We start from the raw sequence: 20,461 nt of genomic DNA, 5'->3' as shown, positions 1-20,461 counted from the left end.
ATTGTTTTGTAACCTTATTTTTTTAAATTATTCTATTTTTGATCTCTAGATGGAAAAGCCCCCCACGCCAGTATCCAAGTCGAGTACCCCCACCCTGGGGGGAGCCCCTGGGGGCTCCAAGCCCCCCGTCCCACCCCCCATGCACCCATCTTTCGGTCTCGGCCGTAGCGCCGGTGACGTCTTCAACGCCGCAGCCTCCCCTTACTCCCGACCCCCCAATATGGTAAGACTAAGAAGTTTCAATTTTTTAGAAAATCATTTACAATATTTACCGCAGATCGTAAAAAAAATATTAACTCAATGAAAGTATTATTGAAAAATCTAAAGGGATATGATATGAGTTCTACTAACCTAATACAGGGAGTTCAGTCCTAATATAGGGCTTCTCCTGAGAGAAAATTGGGAAAAAAAATTCCGTTTTTAAATTATTATAATTCAGTTTTGTGGTCAGATGCTTGTGTATTTACCAGAAAATCAGATGTTTTAACAAGAACCATAGGTTTCCATAATCCTTATCTCATTCCTTTGTCCTTATGTCATTTTTCATAGCCTTAGTTATCTCAAGATCAATCTTTTGAAAGACTGTAAGTTATAACAATTAAGTAAAAAAAAATAATTCTCCTATGATTTTCAGATGTTTTGACTGTATATTTGATCTATAATTAATTTGTTTTTGTTTTGTTCAGATGGCTTTCGATGGGCATCCGCACTCCCGAGCTCCCGTCTCCGGATCAAATGGCCTCAACATTCCAGGCGGAAAACCGTAAGTAATGAATTTTAAATTTTGATGAAAATTTTCAATGTATATCATTGAATCTACTGAATATAATAAAAATCCATCCAAAATTCTTCGTGCCGAAATTCTTTTTTTTTTAATCCGTCTAAAATCATGAAAACCTCCACTTTCCTGGAAACCGTTAAATATGTGAGTGGAAGGGACGGTGACCACGCTAGGGAAAGGTTATGACAAAGTCACCAGTCGGTAGCCGAGATTGATTAGATGAGCACGTACAAGTAAAATCAGCAAATTAAAAGTGCATTGCGTTTTGGTTGCGGTAAAAAAGTTAGAATCTTAGGTCTTGTAGGCCTGTATTTCTTATACAGTGGAGTCCCGATAATCCGAACTTCGGTAATCCGAAAGTCCGCTTAATCCGAAACCAAAAAATATATTTTTTAATAAAAAAAAAAAAATTTGAAAATTTTTTGATTTTTTTTGAAATTTTTTTCGAAATTTTTTGAATTTTTTTCGAAATTTTTCGAAGTTTTTTGGAAAGTTTTTGAATTTTTTTATTAAACTTTTGACACAGTTAGCTGTACCTCGTCAAAGTATTCTGTAGCGGCTAGGCGAGATAGACTTTTTTGTAGAGTATTTTAGTTAATTAATATTTCTCCATTTTTGTTATTACCGTAACATTTTAAATTTTCGTCCGCCAAATCACAATTGGATTTTACTAAGTGATAATGCTGCAGCCAATAGGTCTAGCCTTAAGTAATGTGAAAAACAATCCCAAGTAGTAAGAATAAGACAAAAAAATTTCAAAAAATAAAAAAAATTTAAAAAAAAATTAAAATTTTTTTTTAAATAAAAAAAATAAAAAAAACAAAAAAAACGTTTAATCCGAAATATTCGGTAATCCGAAATGGGCCCAGTCCCAACCATTTCGGACTAACGGGACTCTACTGTAGAAAATACAATTGTCGCGAAACAAGTTCCAAACAATTTGTTGCATTACTTGAATTTCTCTCACAAAATTAAACTAACAACCCTGTGTGCTTAGCTCAGAGCTAGCCTGTCTTCACTGGATTTGACAACACTGTTGTGATTAATTCCACCTAAAATTCCCATGTGCCGAATCGAACAACTGGTCAGTTGCCAATCACACTCTTTCATAAATTATTTAATTAAATTTGTTCAATACTATTTTTACTATCTGTGTAGACACTGTTGCCGCTGTATTTCAATTTTTTTGGAGGATGATGGTCTACTCGTGTTAAAGTAGAATGTTATCAGTCTTGATAACCTTGTCTTGTATTATTGTGCATGTTACATACATCTGGTGCATTACGTTTGGTTAAACTCTTGCAATTGTTATTAATCCTGTGTTTTCAGTCAAGGTAAAATGTTAAGGTAGGTACCCGATATTTGGTTCAGTGACACAATAAATTCCAATATTATATCTTTTCAATTCAAAATACAACATTCATATACTGTAATTTAATTTATTGATCTAATTCTTATACATTCATTTTATTTTTTTTTATTTTTAGTTAGGTAATAAATTATTTAAATTATTGTACTCAGCCTGAACAATCAGAGATATTATTAATTATTATGTTTAGTATTTCATTAGTGTATCTGTTTTTCCCAAGTTTGATAACATAGTTCATATGCACCATGGGTTTTGCATTATTCATAAAAGAAAAAAAAGATATTGCTAGCATTACAGCAAACAATTTAGAGTTAACAACAAAAGTAGATTCAGTGTCAGTGTTTAAAATAGTGTACTAAACATTCTCCACAGATCCCCAAGGATCTCTAAGCAATCTTAATAAACGTCGTCAATCCAACTATTTTTACTGGCTTCCGCTGAGCACTGCTGAAAAGAATTATATCAGTTGGTATTTAAGTTTTTTTCACTATAGTATAAACCTATGTTTAGTTTTTAAAGCATACTACAATTTCAAAAAAAAAAATTATGAGAACCACATTTTATTATAGGGCCCAAGAATAAACATCTTAATTTTTAACAAGATTTTATATCAATGTTTAAGTTTCTACTTATTTTCTTTTCTACATTTTCTGCTCTTTGTTGAGATTTTTTCAAAGAGGTAGACAATTAAACACTAAAATATACATTGCCTACACCATATTCCATGTTTGCAGAGCGTATTCATTCCACATGAACGGAGACGGGCAGCTGCAGCCAGTGCCTTTCCCGTCGGACGCGCTGCTAGGCCCCGGCATCCCCCGTGCCGCACGACAGATCAACACACTCAGCCATGGCGAGGTTGTTTGCGCCGTCACCATCTCCAACCCTACCAAGTACGTCTACACGGGAGGCAAGGGGTGTGTCAAGGTCTGGGACATCAGTCAACCACACGCCAAGGCACCGGTCTCACAGCTAGACTGTCTAGTACGTACATTCTACTTTGTAGGGTTAAAAATACTATTTTCATTCTAGTTACTTTTTACTTGTTCTTCCCAAAAACGTTAGGACGCAGAAGAGATAGTTACTGTAGAAAATAGTTACACACCTACCATTGGTTATGGAGTCACAGCTCAATTGATTGCACCACTTCTTGTTCCTAAGAAGAGTGGATGAGATCAAAACAACTGTGTGCAAACAAAATGAACAAGAGAGAGGCCTATCACAACAACTTGACGTTTGGAGAGAAGAAATGTAATAATATTGATCATGCTTATTCAAAGCATCTTATCAAATGCTATGGGGCTTTTTTTAAGCATAGCATTGATCATTAATTTCATTTTATTGAATATTTTTTTGTTACAGCAAAGGGATAATTACATTCGTTCGGTGAAGCTGCTGCCAGACGCTCGTACACTGATAGTCGGTGGCGAGGCAAGCAACCTCAGTATCTGGGACCTGGCGTCTCCCACGCCCCGGATAAAGGCGGAACTGACGTCCTCAGCTCCGGCCTGCTACGCGCTTGCAATCAGTCCAGACTCCAAGGTGAAACGCAACACATGTTAATCTTTGTAGATATTTCGTAGTACTTGTTATCATATATCTCTTTCCATCTATTATTTAACCTTTTTGGTAGACTTGAATTGCAGCGTAGCCACTTTTGTCTCCCCACAGCCTCTTATGAGTCGGATAAGCTCAAAGATGTTATCATTGTAGACTTTGTATTTAAAGGCCAAACTTGAATTTAAGATTGCAATCTTATATCAGTTGAACAGATTTGTTTTGTACTAGATCTGTTTGAGGAATGGCCCTAGGATAAGATTGTGATCTTTAGAATGATGCAGAAACAGCTAGCTTTATCTTAGACAATAGTTAGGTAGATTATTTATTATAGTGCACACTATATTTCATCTCCTTTGGACTTTGTCAAGTGTAGATAAAGATAGTTGTATTACAAGTCTATGAAGGAGTTTACCAACCTTTTGTAAGCTCTTTTTTCCAAGTAAATTATTTCATAACTTAACCCATCTTTAACCAATGTGAGTTACTGACTGATGATTTGTCGTGTTGGCAGGTGTGCTTCAGTTGCTGCAGTGATGGCAACATCGCAGTGTGGGACCTTCACAACCAGACACTGGTGAGGCAGTTCCAGGGCCACACTGACGGAGCCTCGTGTATTGACATCTCCGCAGACGGCACCAAGCTGTGGACGGGAGGTCTGGACAACACTGTCCGCTCATGGGACCTGCGTGAAGGACGCCAGCTTCACCAACATGATTTCTCTTCGCAGATATTCTCTCTGGGTATGTCTAAGTGGGTGGGGCTCAAAATTTCAAGAGCAGTAAAATATAAAAATTGATAAAATTTTGAGTATAAAAATTTTTAAGTGCTCATATTTTTTTGTAAACATTCCTTGTGATCAATATTTTTAATGTTAAATACTTAACATTTTTCCAAGTCCACAAAATTTCCCAGCAGTACAGTCACAGCTAGAAGCATACTTTTCATCTGTGCTAGAAGTCAGACTTCGACATCCATGATTCTATTCTAAGTGGTCGTTGACAGACCCTTTACAAACCTACATTAACACATGCCGCTTATGAGAAAGGAGATGACTTGGGAAAGTTTAGCTATGTATTGTTGAATTTTTTGTTGTTATTTATTAGGCCTACTAAGAAACAAAATAACCAGTTTAAGTGATATATCATCTGGTTTTCCAAACACATCTAACCCGGTGTTGTCTCAGGTTACTGCCCCACGGGTGAGTGGCTGGCTGTGGGGATGGAGAACAGTAATGTAGAAGTGTTACACGCACACAAGCCAGACAAATACCAGCTGCACCTCCACGAGAGCTGTGTGTTGTCGCTGCGCTTCGCCGCGTGTGGCAAGTGGTTTGTGTCTACCGGCAAGGACAACCTCCTCAATGCCTGGCGGACACCTTACGGAGCTTCTATCTTTCAGGTACTCATCATTTTGTCTAAATCTGTGTTTTAGTAAAAATCGGCAGAGTGTCAACGATAGCCCCTTTTCTACAATAATATATTTTTTTAGGGACTTTCTGGGACCTTTCCAAGCAGTGTTGAATTTAGGGTACTTTCAGCCCTAAGTATAATGAAATATATATTTTACAACATGACAGATAATTAATTGTTTCCAACTGATAATAAAGACATTTGTTGCAAATCACAGTTCATAGTAAAATGATATTAGTAGCTAACTGCATTTTTAAATATTTTTGAGTAATCCGGTAATATATCTATTGTTGAGGATATTTAAGACAGCAATATTTTTCCTAATATAATGGTTTAATTACCTTCAGTCTCCAGTTCAAAGTAAGTTGATTAATGCGACCTAGGTTTCAGCACGACGGCAAACCTAGGTCGCATTAATCGACTTACTTTGAACTGGAGATTGAAGGTAATTAAACCATTATATTAGTTATAAACCAGTTCAGGGGCAATTCCACATCTTATTATGTCAAAACTAATATTTTTCCACCTGCATGAAATCTACACTTGTGCTGTACTTGACAATTTTGTTGTGTTTCAGTCCAAAGAGTCGTCCTCAGTGTTGAGTTGCGACATCTCGGCTGACGACAAGTACATTGTGACGGGCTCGGGAGACAAAAAGGCGACCGTCTACGAAGTTATCTACTGATGGTGTTCTATGCTGACTATGTACAAAGTATTTGTGTGGCTGTGTATAGAATAGTGGCGTTGTGCCTCGGACTCTAAACAAACAAGTGTAGTTCCATTTTCAGTTGTAACTTTTCCGTTTAAGATCTGTTAATTTATTTGTGTATACGGCATTTTCTCAGGACTCTGAAGTTCGTATTTTGTTATTGTTTCCTATAAAGTGGCAGAGCTTTGATGTTTTCAATATTTTATCAATTTCTTTTGTAAAGTGACTAAGACATCTCATTTGTCTTGTTAAATAAATGTTTCATTTTTAAATGTTTGATTTTTATTAGTTGTTCATTCATACTCGTTTTTAGGCCTCATAGAAGTCCTATAGATTCTTCAACATCAATACCAGCACCACTTTTTTCTATTTTTGGTTTAGTTATTTTTGCTTGGTTATCAATGAGGTTAAGCGTTTTTTTGGTAATTTATTGTAAATAAGACAAAACATGACGATTCCTCTAGCTCAAAAATTAAAAGAGTACTTTAAAAATAGGGATGGACGGGTCTCCAAATTTCGGGAAATTTTAAATGTTGTTCTACAAGACGAGATTTTTTGGTCAAGATTTTTCCGACACGAGATTAAAAAAAACCTCCTGCAGAAAGTCAATGCAATACCCGCAACACAGGAGCGTGTTGATGTTGCGTTTCCTTTGCGGAGGCATTTTCATTTAATTATTAATTCAATAATGTAAATATAGCTTAATTGTATTATAATGTTTTGTTTTGTTATCACAAATTATGAGAAGTTTTGTTAGTGTAAGCAGTGTGATAGTAGCCAAAATAAGTCACTCCAAAATCATTCTAAAAAAATAACAAAAATTTTTACTTGATACTTAACTAGTAAGAGTGAGTTTTAGACTTATAAATTTGAACTATACTAACTGATATCTCCAATCTCCATGTTTCTTATGCCGAAGAGTTATTTTCAATAAGTTAGGCCTTATTAATATTTTTTTCTATTATTATTATTTTTGTATTTAACCGGTCTGTCATAAATCAGCAGGTATTTAAAAATGTTAAAAACTCAGGTTAAAATGTGCAACGTGCATTTCCCGTTAAGTATGAGAAGGGAAATCCCATCTCAATCTCGTCTTGAAATTTTATGAGAAATAAAAATCCCCTCTCGTCTTGTCTTGAACTAAAAATCAAATCTCATCCATCCCTAGTTAAAAATAAATCATCGGTTTATACAAAGAACATTTAAGATTAAGTGTTCAGGTTTGATTCCAGTAGCTAATAAATCAACTATGATATTTACAAATTTAAGGAAACTGGATCCTTAGTAAACAAAAAAACTTAAACCTAATGATACATTACATATTCTAGTTGGGCTTGTGAAAACACTATGTTTGTTTAGTCTTAGTACCAGGAGACCGAGCTTTGCTTGGATTGAATTAAACATTTATTAGATTAGTTAAATTTGTTCCCTGACGATCGATTGTAGCTTCTCTCCCTAGCAGATTCATTATATTTTCACTTCTAAGGTCTTCTGCGTTTCATTCTTAATCTTAAAAATTATCTTTGAAAACATTCAACACTAATGTTCAGTATTCATACAGAGTAGGCCAGCTGATCATGGTGAGAGAGAGAGGAGAGAGAGAGAGAGAGAGAGAGAGAGAGAGAGAGAGAGAGAGAAAGTATATTGCAAAATCCCCACACGGCCGCAACAATACAAAAATACAAACTAATAAATGTAAACATTCCCTTCTTTAAAACTGTGCTTTTACCTTCTTCATATCGTTTTGTGTAGCAATTTAATTCTTTTATCCTCTTATTTTGTTTAATTCAATTAACTCTTTCTTTTGTGCATGTCTGTCTAACCAAATGCATTAATAAGCTACTTTGAGTGCTATAATCAGTGCATTGTCAGGTAACTAGGAAAATTTTTTTTCATTTTTATCACCAAGAAACAACAAAGTTCCAGGTTGGTTTGATAGCGCTTTATTGAAAATGTAACATAAACAGATCACTAATAACAATAATTAAGTAAGAGGCAGTCTTGTGGCTAGTAGTTTGCGGCTAAGTGTGAGATTGGTCAGTAGTCATCGTCTTCAGTATCCGCTAGGTTACCTCCAGCCTGCGATGTAGCTCCTTCAACCTGTCACATCACGTCAGTAGAAACGTTAACCATTTATGTTAACAACGCTTTATTTCTGTAACTTCGTTACTGTCCTAGCCAGGACCTTTTGTAATGTCCATTGTCCAATACAGGTTGGGTCCAGTTTCAAACCATCAAAAGACTACTGACTGCTCAGAATTGAATCGGAATCCATCTGATAAAACCTCTTAGCTACAAAGCAATATTTGTATCAGACAAAGATAGGCCATAATGATGGTGTATTAATTTTAGTATGTAGTCTTATCCAATCTAACCTTAAATCATAAATAACCAAGAATAATTAAAAGGGAAGAACAGACTGGAGAATAGTTTTCAGTAGATGTAAATCAGGGTAAAATTATTATGCAAAACCAAAAACTGAACATTTAGTTTTAGAAGATGAGTTTAGTAAGCAGACATATTAAATTCATATAGGCCCTACACATTTTGTTCAAACATATTTTATGGTGAAGTTTTCAAGTTAATTTATCAACATTGACGTATGAAGTTAACAATATGCACAACTACTGATGTCAACAAAGTGAAAATGAAATGTGAAATTTGGCTGTTTTACTGTAGTTTGTGTTATATAAAAAATAAAAACCAGTTGTAAATACAACTACTAGTTACTAGTGTACTGTGCATATATCATAACCATCATCATAATAATAATGTGTTTGCAGGAAATCTCTTGTTAAGAGGTAAATAAGAAGCTGATCAAACAAACAACTCGCTAATGAAAAGAGTGGAAGAATTGAAAGTAGCAAAATCAGTACACATAATTAACTCAATATTAACCCAATGGGGAAGAAGTAGAAAGTAGTAGAATTTACTATATTAATCATCCAGGCCTTTTACCATTCATCTACAGTAGAATTTCAATTATGTGTACCAGATTCAAATCAAAATATAGATAGTTAAATATCTACAGAAAATCGGGGCGTTTTATAGAAAATAGGATGAGTTAAGCTCAGCTTTTTTTACTACCGCAACCTATAAAGCGTCTGCAAATATCTCACAGTCAAAAAAATTACCGTTTACAATCATGGATGATGATGATTTTCTTTTGTAATTGTGTAAGAATATATTTATACTAGGGTTGGCGGTCTCTTTTAACCTTGCATTAGCCGGTCCACGTAAACTCTAGATCTGTGTGTGGAACGTATCTAGCAAAGCAAAGGGTGAGCCGGTACAGTACGAAGGTGAACTGTACTGATAAAATGTTTTCGGCAGTGACCAGTATCCGAACCCACGACATCGCTGCCTTGGGCCCAAAGTCTGCGACGCTACCAACTGAGCAACCGACTCACAAATGATGTAAACAAAACAACGGGAGGTATTCAAGATTTTGTTATTACGAAAGACAATGATGATGTTTCCATGGCTACGGGAGATGATGATTATGTCTAATTAACCATTAACCAACAGGATATGTTTAGAATTTTGCCACGATCAAGGAGGTTTCCATGACCACGGGAGACTATGATCATGTCTACAACCGCAGAAGATGTTCAAGGTTTAGTCATAATCACGGCTTCGGCCTTCTGTATTATCGATTCTTATTACTGTAGTTTAAGGTTTCTAATATTATATCTGTAAGCGATAAACATAAAAAGCAAATAGTTTGGATGGTTGAGTTCTACAGTACAGTACAGCACAGTTTCCCTACCTCTACAGTCTCAATTCACTAAACATCTGACGCCATTAGGTACAGTTATATTAGCTTGTTGAATAAAATCATCAATTTGGTAGGATTCCACGGGTATAATTGACATTAAAATCTTAATCTTCAGGCCATGTATTTGTAGCAAGACTTGACAAAGTTACGGATGCATTACAGCAAACCATCCTGATGAGCTAGTTCACAGCCAGGCACGGCCCTAGGGACTTTGCCGCCCTGGGCGAGATCGGCGACCACCGCCCTCCGGGGGGTCTGGGGGGTATGGAATCCCCCCATCAAGCAAGGGGGTCCGGGGGTCCTCCCCCGGAAACTTTGAGAAAAATAACTTCTCTAAACACAATTTTTAAGCGTTTAGGAAGTGAAATCTGGTGTTAATACTTAATACAATTTTATGCAATTTTGTACTTATGAAATTAAACTTTTTGCTTTAATTGAATGTGGACTAGTTTTTATTACATTTATTTTTTAAGTTCTTAGGCTAGGCTTTTATATGATAACATTTGACGATGTTTCTCTATCCTTTAACACTGAATATTTTGATTAATATGTTAACGGTACTTGGCCTATTTAAAAAATTTTATTTGAAAGGCAAGTAATTAAATCACTTAAATTCGTTGTTCCATTGCCACACCAGCTAACGCCATCAAATTCTTCTTTTCGGGGCGAAAACCCAATCAGTTTAATTTGTTTCGACATAAAATAACACTCATGAGACAACCCGGAATACGAAAATCATAAAAACACACTGGCACAATAATTAACACCAGACGACAGATCAAGCGTAGTGTGGGTGACGGGGTAGAGGAGGAGGGTGTCGATGGGCGGTTGAACGTGGAACGTCCGGTGACTCACGTCTGTTTGGCGCGCAAATATCCCACCCCACTACTGCTACCGGCATGTAGTTTACCTGTTACCATTTATTCATCGATAATGAAAGTATACGTACAAACAAACAAGCTTAGTACAATAGGCATGACATTTGATTAACTATTTTATTGCTCACGTTAAAATGGTTAATTTCAGGTAGGTGTAAAAGGTGAAGTGGTGGTGGTAGGGGGAGGGGCGGATAGGGTGTTGACCTTCCGTGACTTGTATTTGTACTCTGTTTCGCGCCCAAAAACCATACTACTTTCACTGACATTGCAGTTTATTTACAATTTATTGATATTGAAAATATACTTTTGAAAAACAAGCTTAATACAATAGAAGTAAAATTAAAAAGGTTCACTATTTCATTGCATACGTCAAAACATTATTTTTTAAATGTTATTACAATTTTTTACCCATTATAGGTTGAAGGGGGGATATATCCCCCTGATCCCCCCCGTATCTACGCCACTGTCCCGCCTAATTGTTTACTCCTGGGCTCCACCCCTTCCTTGAGCGATCGCCGAATTATGGTGTCTCCCTGAACTCTGACTTAATTATGTACTAAGGGTTCTAAGTGTAAATTGCACATTTTAAAATTATTTTAATTTCATAAGCTGGTTTATGTTTACAGTTGCAGATATCAATTATTTTTTGGTTTTTGTTTAAAATCTGACCTAAGAGTCGGCAGGACTTTCAGCCATCTTGGATTTCCCCCAAAATAGGGCAATGTTATTAATTGTTGAAGCAAATTATGACATTGTTTATTAAGATAAAAAGTAGCAAAATATCTCATTTTTGCAACTCCTCTTTCTCGGAGGTAAGGGTAGCCCATGCTACCAAAATAATCAATAATAAAGTAACCACAACGTCGTGGGAGGGGGCAGAGAGAGAGAGAGAGGAATACGTCGAGGTCAATCCCAACCGCTGCAATGTTGCTTGACGCTGTCACTCGTCCTGGGTAATGTCGTAACGTGGTGGCGACGATTGTTCGACACACAAGCCGAGTGGTTTGTTTTTATATTTGGGCTTAAATTATAATTTTAAATCGATGTTTGAATTGCCGTTTATCTTCTTAGGCTTGTTCTTTGCGTAAAATGTAATATAGATAATTGTACTCTTCACATTCACTTAATGAATTTATTATTTTATTCGTATTAATAATTTACTGTTCCCTAAAATTTGTTTGTTGCCCTGGCTCCGCCGCACCGCCTGGTCCGCCCACCCCCTAGTTCATCTTGAAGTAAAGTGTTCCAATGCATCCAAAACGTCGACGAGTCTCGCTACAAGTTCAACAATCATCTCCAGAGGACAATATTTTTAAATTTGTTAATATGCAACAGAAATGTAAAAGAAACTAACTAGTTGGACTTGAAAGTATTGCCATGCAAACACCAAGGTAATTTAACTCACACACACATTAGGCTATTGAAGAGAGAAAACATAATATAATCAGCAGATTATTATTTATTTCATTTACCAATTCATCTACAGAAAAATATATTTGTAATTTTTTAATATCATTTGAAAATATGAATTAAAAAAAACAAAAATCAAAACATATCAATTTATTCACAAACAATTTTAATAACTTAAGCAAAAGTAAGAGAAATTAACGCAAACCCAACACCAATTCAATACCTTCAGACAGCATAACGAACTGGAATTCGGATGGTTTTGGGGGGTTTTTTAACACCCCATAACCAATTGCTTGGAATCTGAAAATGGAAATTTGAATATTGAATTGAAGTTTTAATAGAATTTTACATATTGTACAAGTATGAACGATTTAATGTTAAGCTTTGAATTGATGTGACTTATTATACAAGGTAACTTAAAGAGTATACGCTATATTGTAAAGAGAAATACAAATTACATCAATTTAGAGGTAATGTCAAGCCTAATTAAAATCACAAGAAAATCCAAGCTTTGGACAGACTGGTGTACTCCTCGTGTGTTGTATACCTAACCTGACTGAGACAGACAAGACTGAACCCCTTATTCTACGGTAATGTCTCCTGGCCGAGGAACCTTTTAACTGCTTTTTCATTGACCAGACCTTACCGTCTACCACTAACAACATTGTCAACCAAACGCCCAAATGCAGTAGTTCCTAGTTTGCCAAAAAGGTCTAGTATAGCTTTCAGCCGTCTTTGTAGAGTAAAACTGGCATAGATAGTAAGTTTGGTTATGTTTCTCCTGCATCTGAATACCAGCTTTTGGAGCTCATAGTGTTAATACAGTAACCAACTTCAACTTAATTGAGGTTATACATTTAAAGGAAAACCAAATGGCTGATGTGAAATTGATAATTAATAAAGTTCTGATAGTTTCAGTTGTGTGGTAGTAAATTTCCCAGAATGGGAACGCTTCCTATAATCTGAGAACCACTGTGACCACAAGAATTTTGTAAATAAGAATTTTACCAATTAACTTGGTACCGAAGGTATCGGTACCGACATTTCACCATCGATTCCCGGTCCCAGTAATTTTCCAAAAACCGGTGGAACCGACATTTGACATTAAGTACCGACCCATCACTACTTTTCAAACAATTCTTGTCCCAAAGTACAAAATTTTCCAAAAGCGTTTGATTTACCATGGGCTATAGTTATTCAAGGACAACCTTCCTATTGTCCTATCCTGCCTCCATTATCCTGGATAATTTAGATTCTACTGCACAATCACTAAATCTTTTAAAACATCTACAACAGTTGAACATACCTGTACCAGGCCTGTGGTGATGGCGTATGTACCCATGGCTAACACCGCGAACACACCAGCTAGGACCTGGTTGCGCACTTTGTGAGGATTGTCGTCTGCTTGGCCTGGCTGGCAGCAACTCTTCTTCTGCTTCTCAGCCTCGAATTCTGTTGGAAATAGCGTCTTTGTGAATGCAGTTGAGGTTATGAATATTTCATAAATTTAAGAACATTCTCCGAAGATGGAAAAAAATTAAGGTACCAACAAAACATAGAATTTTCAATAACATGGCCCCAAAGAATAACAATATGTCTATTAAAACCCTTAATACTCTTTGGGGAATAATAAAAATAAATTACAGTAACTTCTGAATTGTTTTGAAAAGGTATAGAGTTTAGCTAGAGCTTACCTCAGAACAGTTGAGGTAAGCTCTAGCTAAACTTATAAAAAATACACAATGAACTTATAAAGGGACTAAAAAATACACAATGAAAGAACACAAAATGTAACACTGATATCTTGTCTTAAATAATAAAGGACTTTTTCGAAGAGAATATCACAGAGTAGGATGCAATTTTTTTTCAACCTACTCTAGGTGTTTTTTTATGTTCCGTGAGCTTTTATTTGTGTATCTATTAGCCCCTGACCTCTATTTCCTTAGGCAAGCCAAACTCTATCCCTTTTCAAAACAAATCCTGACCAGCCACTAAACATTGCATTAAAAACATTACAGTATTTTGTTAATTTCACCTTGATTTTCGGATGCAAAGTATCTCTGCGATATCCTGGTGACGTACTTGAGGAGGTTGTTGTGGCCGATCACCTGGTTCTTGAGGTAGCTGGAGGGGAACGGGGTCTTGACTAGAGGGGCGAGGTAGGCGAACAACGTGGCGTCAATGGAAGTAGGATGAGCACCGAACATGAACTCTTGTGAACCCAACCTCTGGGAGATGGTGGTTAAACACCTACAGGCCCGGTCGTAGATCTGCCAGACATACAAGGATAGAACACATCTGATGGTAGAGAATAATGTAGTTCAAGGCTAGTATTTTATACATTTGAGCACAATGTGAGTGCCGAGATAAATAAAAGGAGAATTGTGTAAAAAAGAGCAAATGCACATTGTGATTTCTCTATTATAAGCATTGCCATGAGCAATAAAAATATTAATTTCTAAAAGCTTCACTCGCAAATTTCGTATTTTTCTGACACAGACCATGCTTAGCTTGAGGTACTTTTTAGGATAAAAATACACTTAAATCTGTTTGGCTTTGTTTATGATATAGTTTTTTAATCTAATTTTAATTTTTGCAAACACACTAATAGAAACCCCCTCACAGTTTTACAATAACATCTCAATTGTATATTAAATACAACCACATCCTTCACTGAAAAATAAGTTTAGTGCTTGTTTCCCCTTGCACAGTTAACATATTTTGTATGAAGACATGTTTAAATTGACTTACAGTTATCTAGCCTTTGTTCCATCAACATTTTTAATCCTACAAAACAGTTGAAGTAATTGTGTTATAACCTCTTTCTCCAGCACTTGTTCAGATTCTATGTCCGGGTAGAGAGCCTCGACGGCTTTGACTGCTGCACTGTAGTACCAGTTGGGCAGGATCATACCCAGAGGGAACGGCAGAGTGTTTGCCCACCACTTGCGGGTTAGGTTGTCTCTGTTACGCTGATCTACCCACCTGCAAAACACATGGTCTCACACTTGGAACTGAAAAATAATGTAAATAACTATGAGGATTCATTTATTGCCTCCAAGATTTCTCTGTTTAACCATAATTGAACGTCGCAACAGACCTAGGGATCTATGTTATGATCAAAAGACAGTGGAGTAACATTACAGTACAACTTACATAAGCAAACCAGCATGACCACGCAGTTTCCATCACTTTTCTTACATTTAGTAACGTAACGGTCTAAACCCTGGTCTTGTTACCCCTAATATCGCCATTTTGTTGGATAACATCATAAATTAATAGCCATATAACAAAAAATTACATCTAGGTCCAGATTCGTTCCCGCCTGGGACCAAACTAGCAACCTTTGAATGCAAGCACTATAACCACTTAAGACTGTCAAGACGGTTGTGATGTGTTAAAGTTTTGAATTTGAAAATTGAGCATTGAAGGTCAGGAACTACATAAGAGTGTCAAAAATCCGAACCAATTGTGACTGGAGGTTAGTTCAAATTACCGATCATTTCAATTTTTCAAACATAGGCCTAACCTAGAAATGCCTAATAGACACAATTACTTCAAGACTGTCTACTGTAGACAGTTGTGATGTAAGTTTTGAATTTGAAAATTGAGCATTGAATGAAGGTCAGGAACTACAGTAGAGCGTTAAAAATCCAAACCAATTGGGACTGTAGGTTAGATCAGATTACCGATTTTTTTTAAATTTTCAAACAACCTAGAAATGCTTAATAGACACAATTAGGCCTACAGTATTAAAAATACAGTTCTAGGATAGAGTGAATGAAATAAAAACAATGGTTTTTATACTTAGGTATCTTTGGTGAGCTGATTCAATATTTCAAATCCTCAGGAGCGGTTCGGATTTTTGGCGTTTCAGATTTTTGACGTTAGGATTTTTGACGATCTGCTGTATGTTGTGAATAGAGGATTGACAACGTCATAGGCCTACTCAATTAGACCTTGTTTTATTATAGAAATAAAGGAGGGTCATTAACTTACCAAACATAATGAAGAGCTGGATCGAGGTGGTCTTGTAGGAACATTGTAAAAGCCACTATATCAGCTTTCTGTTTTTCTGTAAGCCCGTGGTCCGGACTGAGATTCTGAAGAAAAAACCACCAAGAGATTTCAAGTAATTACTCCATCATAGATACTAAAAGATTTGCATTGTTTATTTCTTTAACAGATCATTTTATGGGTTACCACAAGCGTGGATAAAAATGTACTTGGCAGTATTACTTGTTAAGGTTATTAGCAATGAAAACACAATATACTGTGTCTTACTTCTTCCAATAATGTTTAAACGCCTCAGGTTTTAATCCCTTTCACCCCAGTTTTCAGGTTTAATGATGTACGTAAGTCTACGTAATTGAATGTGGAGATGTTTATGTGTTACTTGTAGTGTTTGGAATGTTGTAATTGGTTAAAGTCCACCTTTAACCTATCTTAACACAAAAATTAACTTACCTTTGTTAGTAAATAGTTTGAAACCTCCTCATATGTTGTGAACGTGTGCTTATAGTGCCGAAAAACTGGTAAACGACCTTTAGGGGTGGTTAGTGCATGCCTTTTGGCATTAACATTCACAGTTGCGCCAGCAAATTTGCACAGGGTCTGGAATGAAGCAACGTACAAACAAAATTACCCAAAATTATTAGTAAAAGTTTAAAAAATGATTAAGTTAGGCCTAAAATACATTGTGAAGGTGGATTTGAAAGTCAGTTGCAAAACTGATTTTCATTATTTTTACACAAATCCATAATATTTACTTAGCCTACACCATTGTACTGCCGTTCACCAATACAATAATATTCTAAAACTGAGGGGCTATTGTGACTAGCAGAGTCTGCAACTCTTTATCAGAGGGTACTATGATAGCGGATCACATGCAAACCACAGGTCTAAACAAATCAAGTGCCACGCCAACTCTCAAAACAAAACTCACTCACGCAAACACTTTAAATTCAGAGCTTAAAAATTTAATTATTATAATCAAAAAATTATCTAGTGGAGTCAAGCTTCCATTATTACATAGACAGTTAGTTACCTTAGCGGGGACAAAAACTAACTTAGTAAGTTAGGTTATTCTTTGTAATAACCCTGACCTCTCCAATTCCCTAAGTTACGGCAAAGGACTAAGGACGGAGACATCACGTATCATGTAACCTAGGCCTATCTTGAAATACACTGACGCAGGTAAACGTGGCATATGAAGCTTAACAGTGACATACAATGAAATGTTGATACTCAAAGGGTAGAAATTTAAATAAGAAAGTTTTAGTAACTTTTGATGACAAAGAATAGTAGTTTTTTTGAATGTAAGTAGGTAATGTGTAGGTCGGAAATAACAACCCTCAAAAATATTAACTTATGTTAACCCACGTTCAGAATTTTTTTAGAAATAAGGTAGGTATCTTAAGTTATAGTTGGAATTTAAAGCATTAAGTTGTAGCTGTTGCAAGTTAATATTTGATTAGGTATTTGATTCCAAACATTCTAAGCTAGGCCCCTACCAATATTTCATGAATGAAAAGGAATAAAAAATCTTAAGCGTTTGCTCAAATAAGTAATTTTGTTATCAAGAAAAGTTTATTTTGTGATGAAAAAAATTACAGTAATTTCAACAGTGAGACATAGGACAGCTTGAGCTTAACCTCAAAAACCTTCCACAGAAAGCCTTAAAAAGCTTCATTAACTTACTATTAGGCGCAGGCATTCCATATCAATTGAGGTAAGTCCCCAATCTCCTTTCCAAACATCTAACTCCATAGGTTGATTCATTTTTCAAACAAAATTTAAATTATTTTATTTTATAGACGACGAGTTGGATTTGTTTACAAAATTACAAAATCGTCATTTCCAGTTCCACTCTTGTTCCAGTTCAGTTTCCAGACCCATTCCTCATTCTGTGGTTCAATTTCACTGTTTCGTTCCCAATTCAGAAGGAGAACACTGAACAGTCAGTATCCTCACAGCAGCTTACCTGCAGATTAAGCTAATTTTAATTTGTCTGATTGGAATTTTTCTTACCATAGCAATAACATGGCTTCTTATAACTAGGTTGTATACTTACTTACTTACTCCTGTGGCCATTGGAAACCATAGGTTGTATAGCAGTGAGTTTTTTTGTCATAGCAATAACCAATAACATGGCTTCTTATGGACACCCACCTCACGCAAACATGGCGGCTGGCGACACTCATCTTTGACATTCAGTGCTACCTCCAGTTAGAATTATTATAGCTCAGTGTATTAAACCCCTTCAAATAACATAAGATATAAGTCTACATTCAAGCGTAATTTTACACTTAATTTTTATGGAGAGAATTTAATGAAAACTGTCCAACTTCCCATATTTTTATTAAGGCGCAGTCAAATATAGCATTGGTCGTAGTTTGGACATATTTTGATTATATTTCGAAAATTTATTGCACAATAAGCTATCACTCTATTAATATATTACTGGATTAGCATATATCAATCAAACCAGTATTCTTTCAACTTTAAAATCTAATCTTAGTGTCAGAGTGTCGTGCGGTGCTGCTACGTAGCGGTGCGACCAGAAACTATTGACTGCCACTGCGTCATCATCTTCCCTCCAATCGAGAGAGAAAGTGAGATCAACAAAGAACTGTTGGGAGAGCGGCAATAGTCAGGGTATCAGGAGTGAGTAGGAACCACACACTACACGTTGTCCCGCGCCGCGCGCCGCCAGAACTGTTCATATTGATATTATCAGCTGTTACCGACGCACGTCCTTGGACCTTGGCTTGACTTGAGGAAACAGATGGCAATCTTTTGATTACTGGTTTCAACAGGCGACGAGAATGCAATTTAGTTTAGTCTGATGATGACACCTGAGACAGATTAAAGTCGTTAGCCAATATTTGTTTGGCAGTCAAAAAGTCTAATAAATATGGTACAGTTTAAAGTTTGTTGCATCGTAGCATTGTAATATGTATACATTTTAGCCTCATAATATCACCAGCACGAATACTTTATGTAAAAGAGTTACAGTATTATATAGTCTATATTTCTATATTTCATCACTAGGGCCTAAAGTGACTCTTTTTGACCCGAGGTCAAGTTTTACGATCGAGGCGAAGCCGATGTCGGAAAATGAGCGAGTGTTTTAAAAGACTCTTTTTGCCCGCGTGGTGAACTATATTTTTCGTCATGTTGCATCATTAATTTACCCAGCTAAGCTAGAAAACAAAATAATTTTTATGGAAAGTAAAGATAACCTCTCAAAACGACTTCGCTTGGTTTTAATTCTGCTAATGCAAATAAACAGAAGCAGCTGTTTAGTAAGTGATTCAATCATTTCGTCTATTACGATTGTGTTACAGTACATTATATACCATCGAAATGTCGAGCGATCTACAACAATAGGCTAACCCCTTACCTAAATAAATCAATGGATAAATAATTTCGATCGCTACGATTGTCACAATCAAAATTTACAACTGTTATAACAGCAGATTTTTACTCCCTAGAGAGTAAAAATGCTACTTACATGCACGGCTGTTTTTGCTGCATTATGACGAAAATTATATTTTTCCCGTCAAGAAAATCTAAAAAAAACATTTCAAGCAACACGTTTACATATCCATTATACATACTACATCGTCCATTAAAATACTGATCGGAACCGAACCGGGTACTATGTAGATTGAATGAAAATGATAACGGAAGCATGAGTGAAGGAGGGGGCGGGAACAACAATCAGCTGATCGTATTGTTGGCGCGACGCGGCGCTGCTGACTAGATCGCCTAGTTGCCTCTGCTCCCCTGATTATCAAGGCGGCCGGATGACATTCCCGACCCGTGGTATGATGGAAGACTGACAGGTCCCTACCTCCCTCCCTATGGCTGGGGATCCCTACCCGGCTCGACGCCGTCCCCACCCTCCACCGACCTCTGATATCAGACGAAGGGGCAATGTTGATGTTGATGTCCTCGCGACCCCTTAGTGTGTGTTCTGTCCAGAAAGTTTAACATCAACATTCTGTATAGTTAGGCTAAATGAGCATTTAATAAAATAACCTACTCGTAACAAATTTGTTGTGTAAATTTCTCGTGGTAAAATACCGAAATACCCCCAATAAACAAAAATATTAAAAATCCTTTGATGAAAATAAAACTTTGTGACCGTGCTTGTTTTAGACTATAGAGGCCTACTTTTTATACTTTTTAGGCTAATAATTTGCATTGAAATGGCGACCATTTAAACCAAGTAGGTCTATGAATGGAGATGAGAATAGGATTAAATTGATTAAAATTATGAAAGAGCATTTTATTGTTATCAGTTCTTCCGTTGGGATGTTTGTAATTTATGCTTTGCAAGTATGGCCAGTGGTGGGGGTAATTAAATATGCTATAGAGAAAAATTTAACTTTACTGTTTGTAGTCTAATAAATTTTATGTTCACAACTCACAACATTCAACATTGTTGGTTTTATACATACACAATGTAACAAGAACACGTATTAAAAGATTCTTGAAAATCAAGAGACTTAAATCATTGTAATACGATAAATTTTGATTTTGGGATTACAAAAAAATAA

General features: G+C 36.1%; 2 protein-coding genes across 6 annotated transcripts in view; one reads left to right on the top strand and one right to left on the bottom strand.

Annotated features, from left to right (window-relative positions):
- The window catches only part of LOC129002962 (protein groucho), a 64,321-nt gene extending 58,221 nt beyond the window's left edge, over positions 1-6,100 (top strand). For all 4 annotated transcript variants that reach the window (XM_054431109.1, XM_054431108.1, XM_054431107.1 and 1 more), the window contains exons 12-18: positions 50-223; positions 687-763; positions 2,885-3,134; positions 3,513-3,692; positions 4,222-4,450; positions 4,894-5,108; positions 5,697-6,100. In XM_054431109.1, the coding sequence (XP_054287084.1) occupies positions 50-223; positions 687-763; positions 2,885-3,134; positions 3,513-3,692; positions 4,222-4,450; positions 4,894-5,108; positions 5,697-5,804 (1,233 nt within the window). In that variant the 3' untranslated portion in view covers positions 5,805-6,100. The remainder of the gene's footprint in view (positions 1-49; positions 224-686; positions 764-2,884; positions 3,135-3,512; positions 3,693-4,221; positions 4,451-4,893; positions 5,109-5,696) is intronic.
- Positions 6,101-7,755: 1,655 nt separating this feature from the next.
- Positions 7,756-17,756, bottom strand: LOC129003198 (metaxin-1). Of its 2 annotated transcripts, XM_054431480.1 has the most exons (8): positions 17,595-17,756; positions 16,362-16,508; positions 15,894-15,997; positions 14,714-14,879; positions 13,930-14,164; positions 13,201-13,346; positions 12,118-12,194; positions 7,756-7,928 (listed from the first exon to the last, which is right to left on the bottom strand). In XM_054431480.1, exons 1-7 carry the CDS (start codon positions 17,673-17,675, stop codon positions 12,120-12,122), a joined length of 954 nt encoding a protein of 317 aa, XP_054287455.1. In that variant the 5' UTR covers positions 17,676-17,756; the 3' UTR covers positions 7,756-7,928; positions 12,118-12,119. The 2 variants fall into 2 exon arrangements, with proteins under 2 accessions (XP_054287455.1, XP_054287456.1); XM_054431481.1 differs by lacking the exon at positions 12,118-12,194.
- Positions 17,757-20,461: the final 2,705 nt, after the last annotated feature.

This window comes from Macrosteles quadrilineatus, unplaced genomic scaffold, assembly GCF_028750875.1.
Source record: "Macrosteles quadrilineatus isolate MER2022 unplaced genomic scaffold, UCM_ALF_1.0 Scaffold_9__3_contigs__length_116548681, whole genome shotgun sequence".
Classification (NCBI taxonomy): Eukaryota; Metazoa; Arthropoda; class Insecta; order Hemiptera; family Cicadellidae; genus Macrosteles; species Macrosteles quadrilineatus.
Note: the sequence above shows the minus strand (reverse complement) of the source record. Positions and strands in the feature narration are given on the sequence as shown.

Coding starts and splice junctions, on each gene's coding strand:
- LOC129003198 (XM_054431480.1), bottom strand. CDS start 17,675: ATGAATCAACCTATGGAGTTAGATGTTTGGAAAGGAGATTGGGGACTT. Junction 16,509..17,594: donor TGGAATGCCTGCGCCTAATA/GTAAGTTAATGA, acceptor GCTTCATTCCAG/ACCCTGTGCAAATTTGCTGG. Junction 15,998..16,361: donor CAAACTATTTACTAACAAAG/GTAAGTTAATTT, acceptor TTTTTTCTTCAG/AATCTCAGTCCGGACCACGG.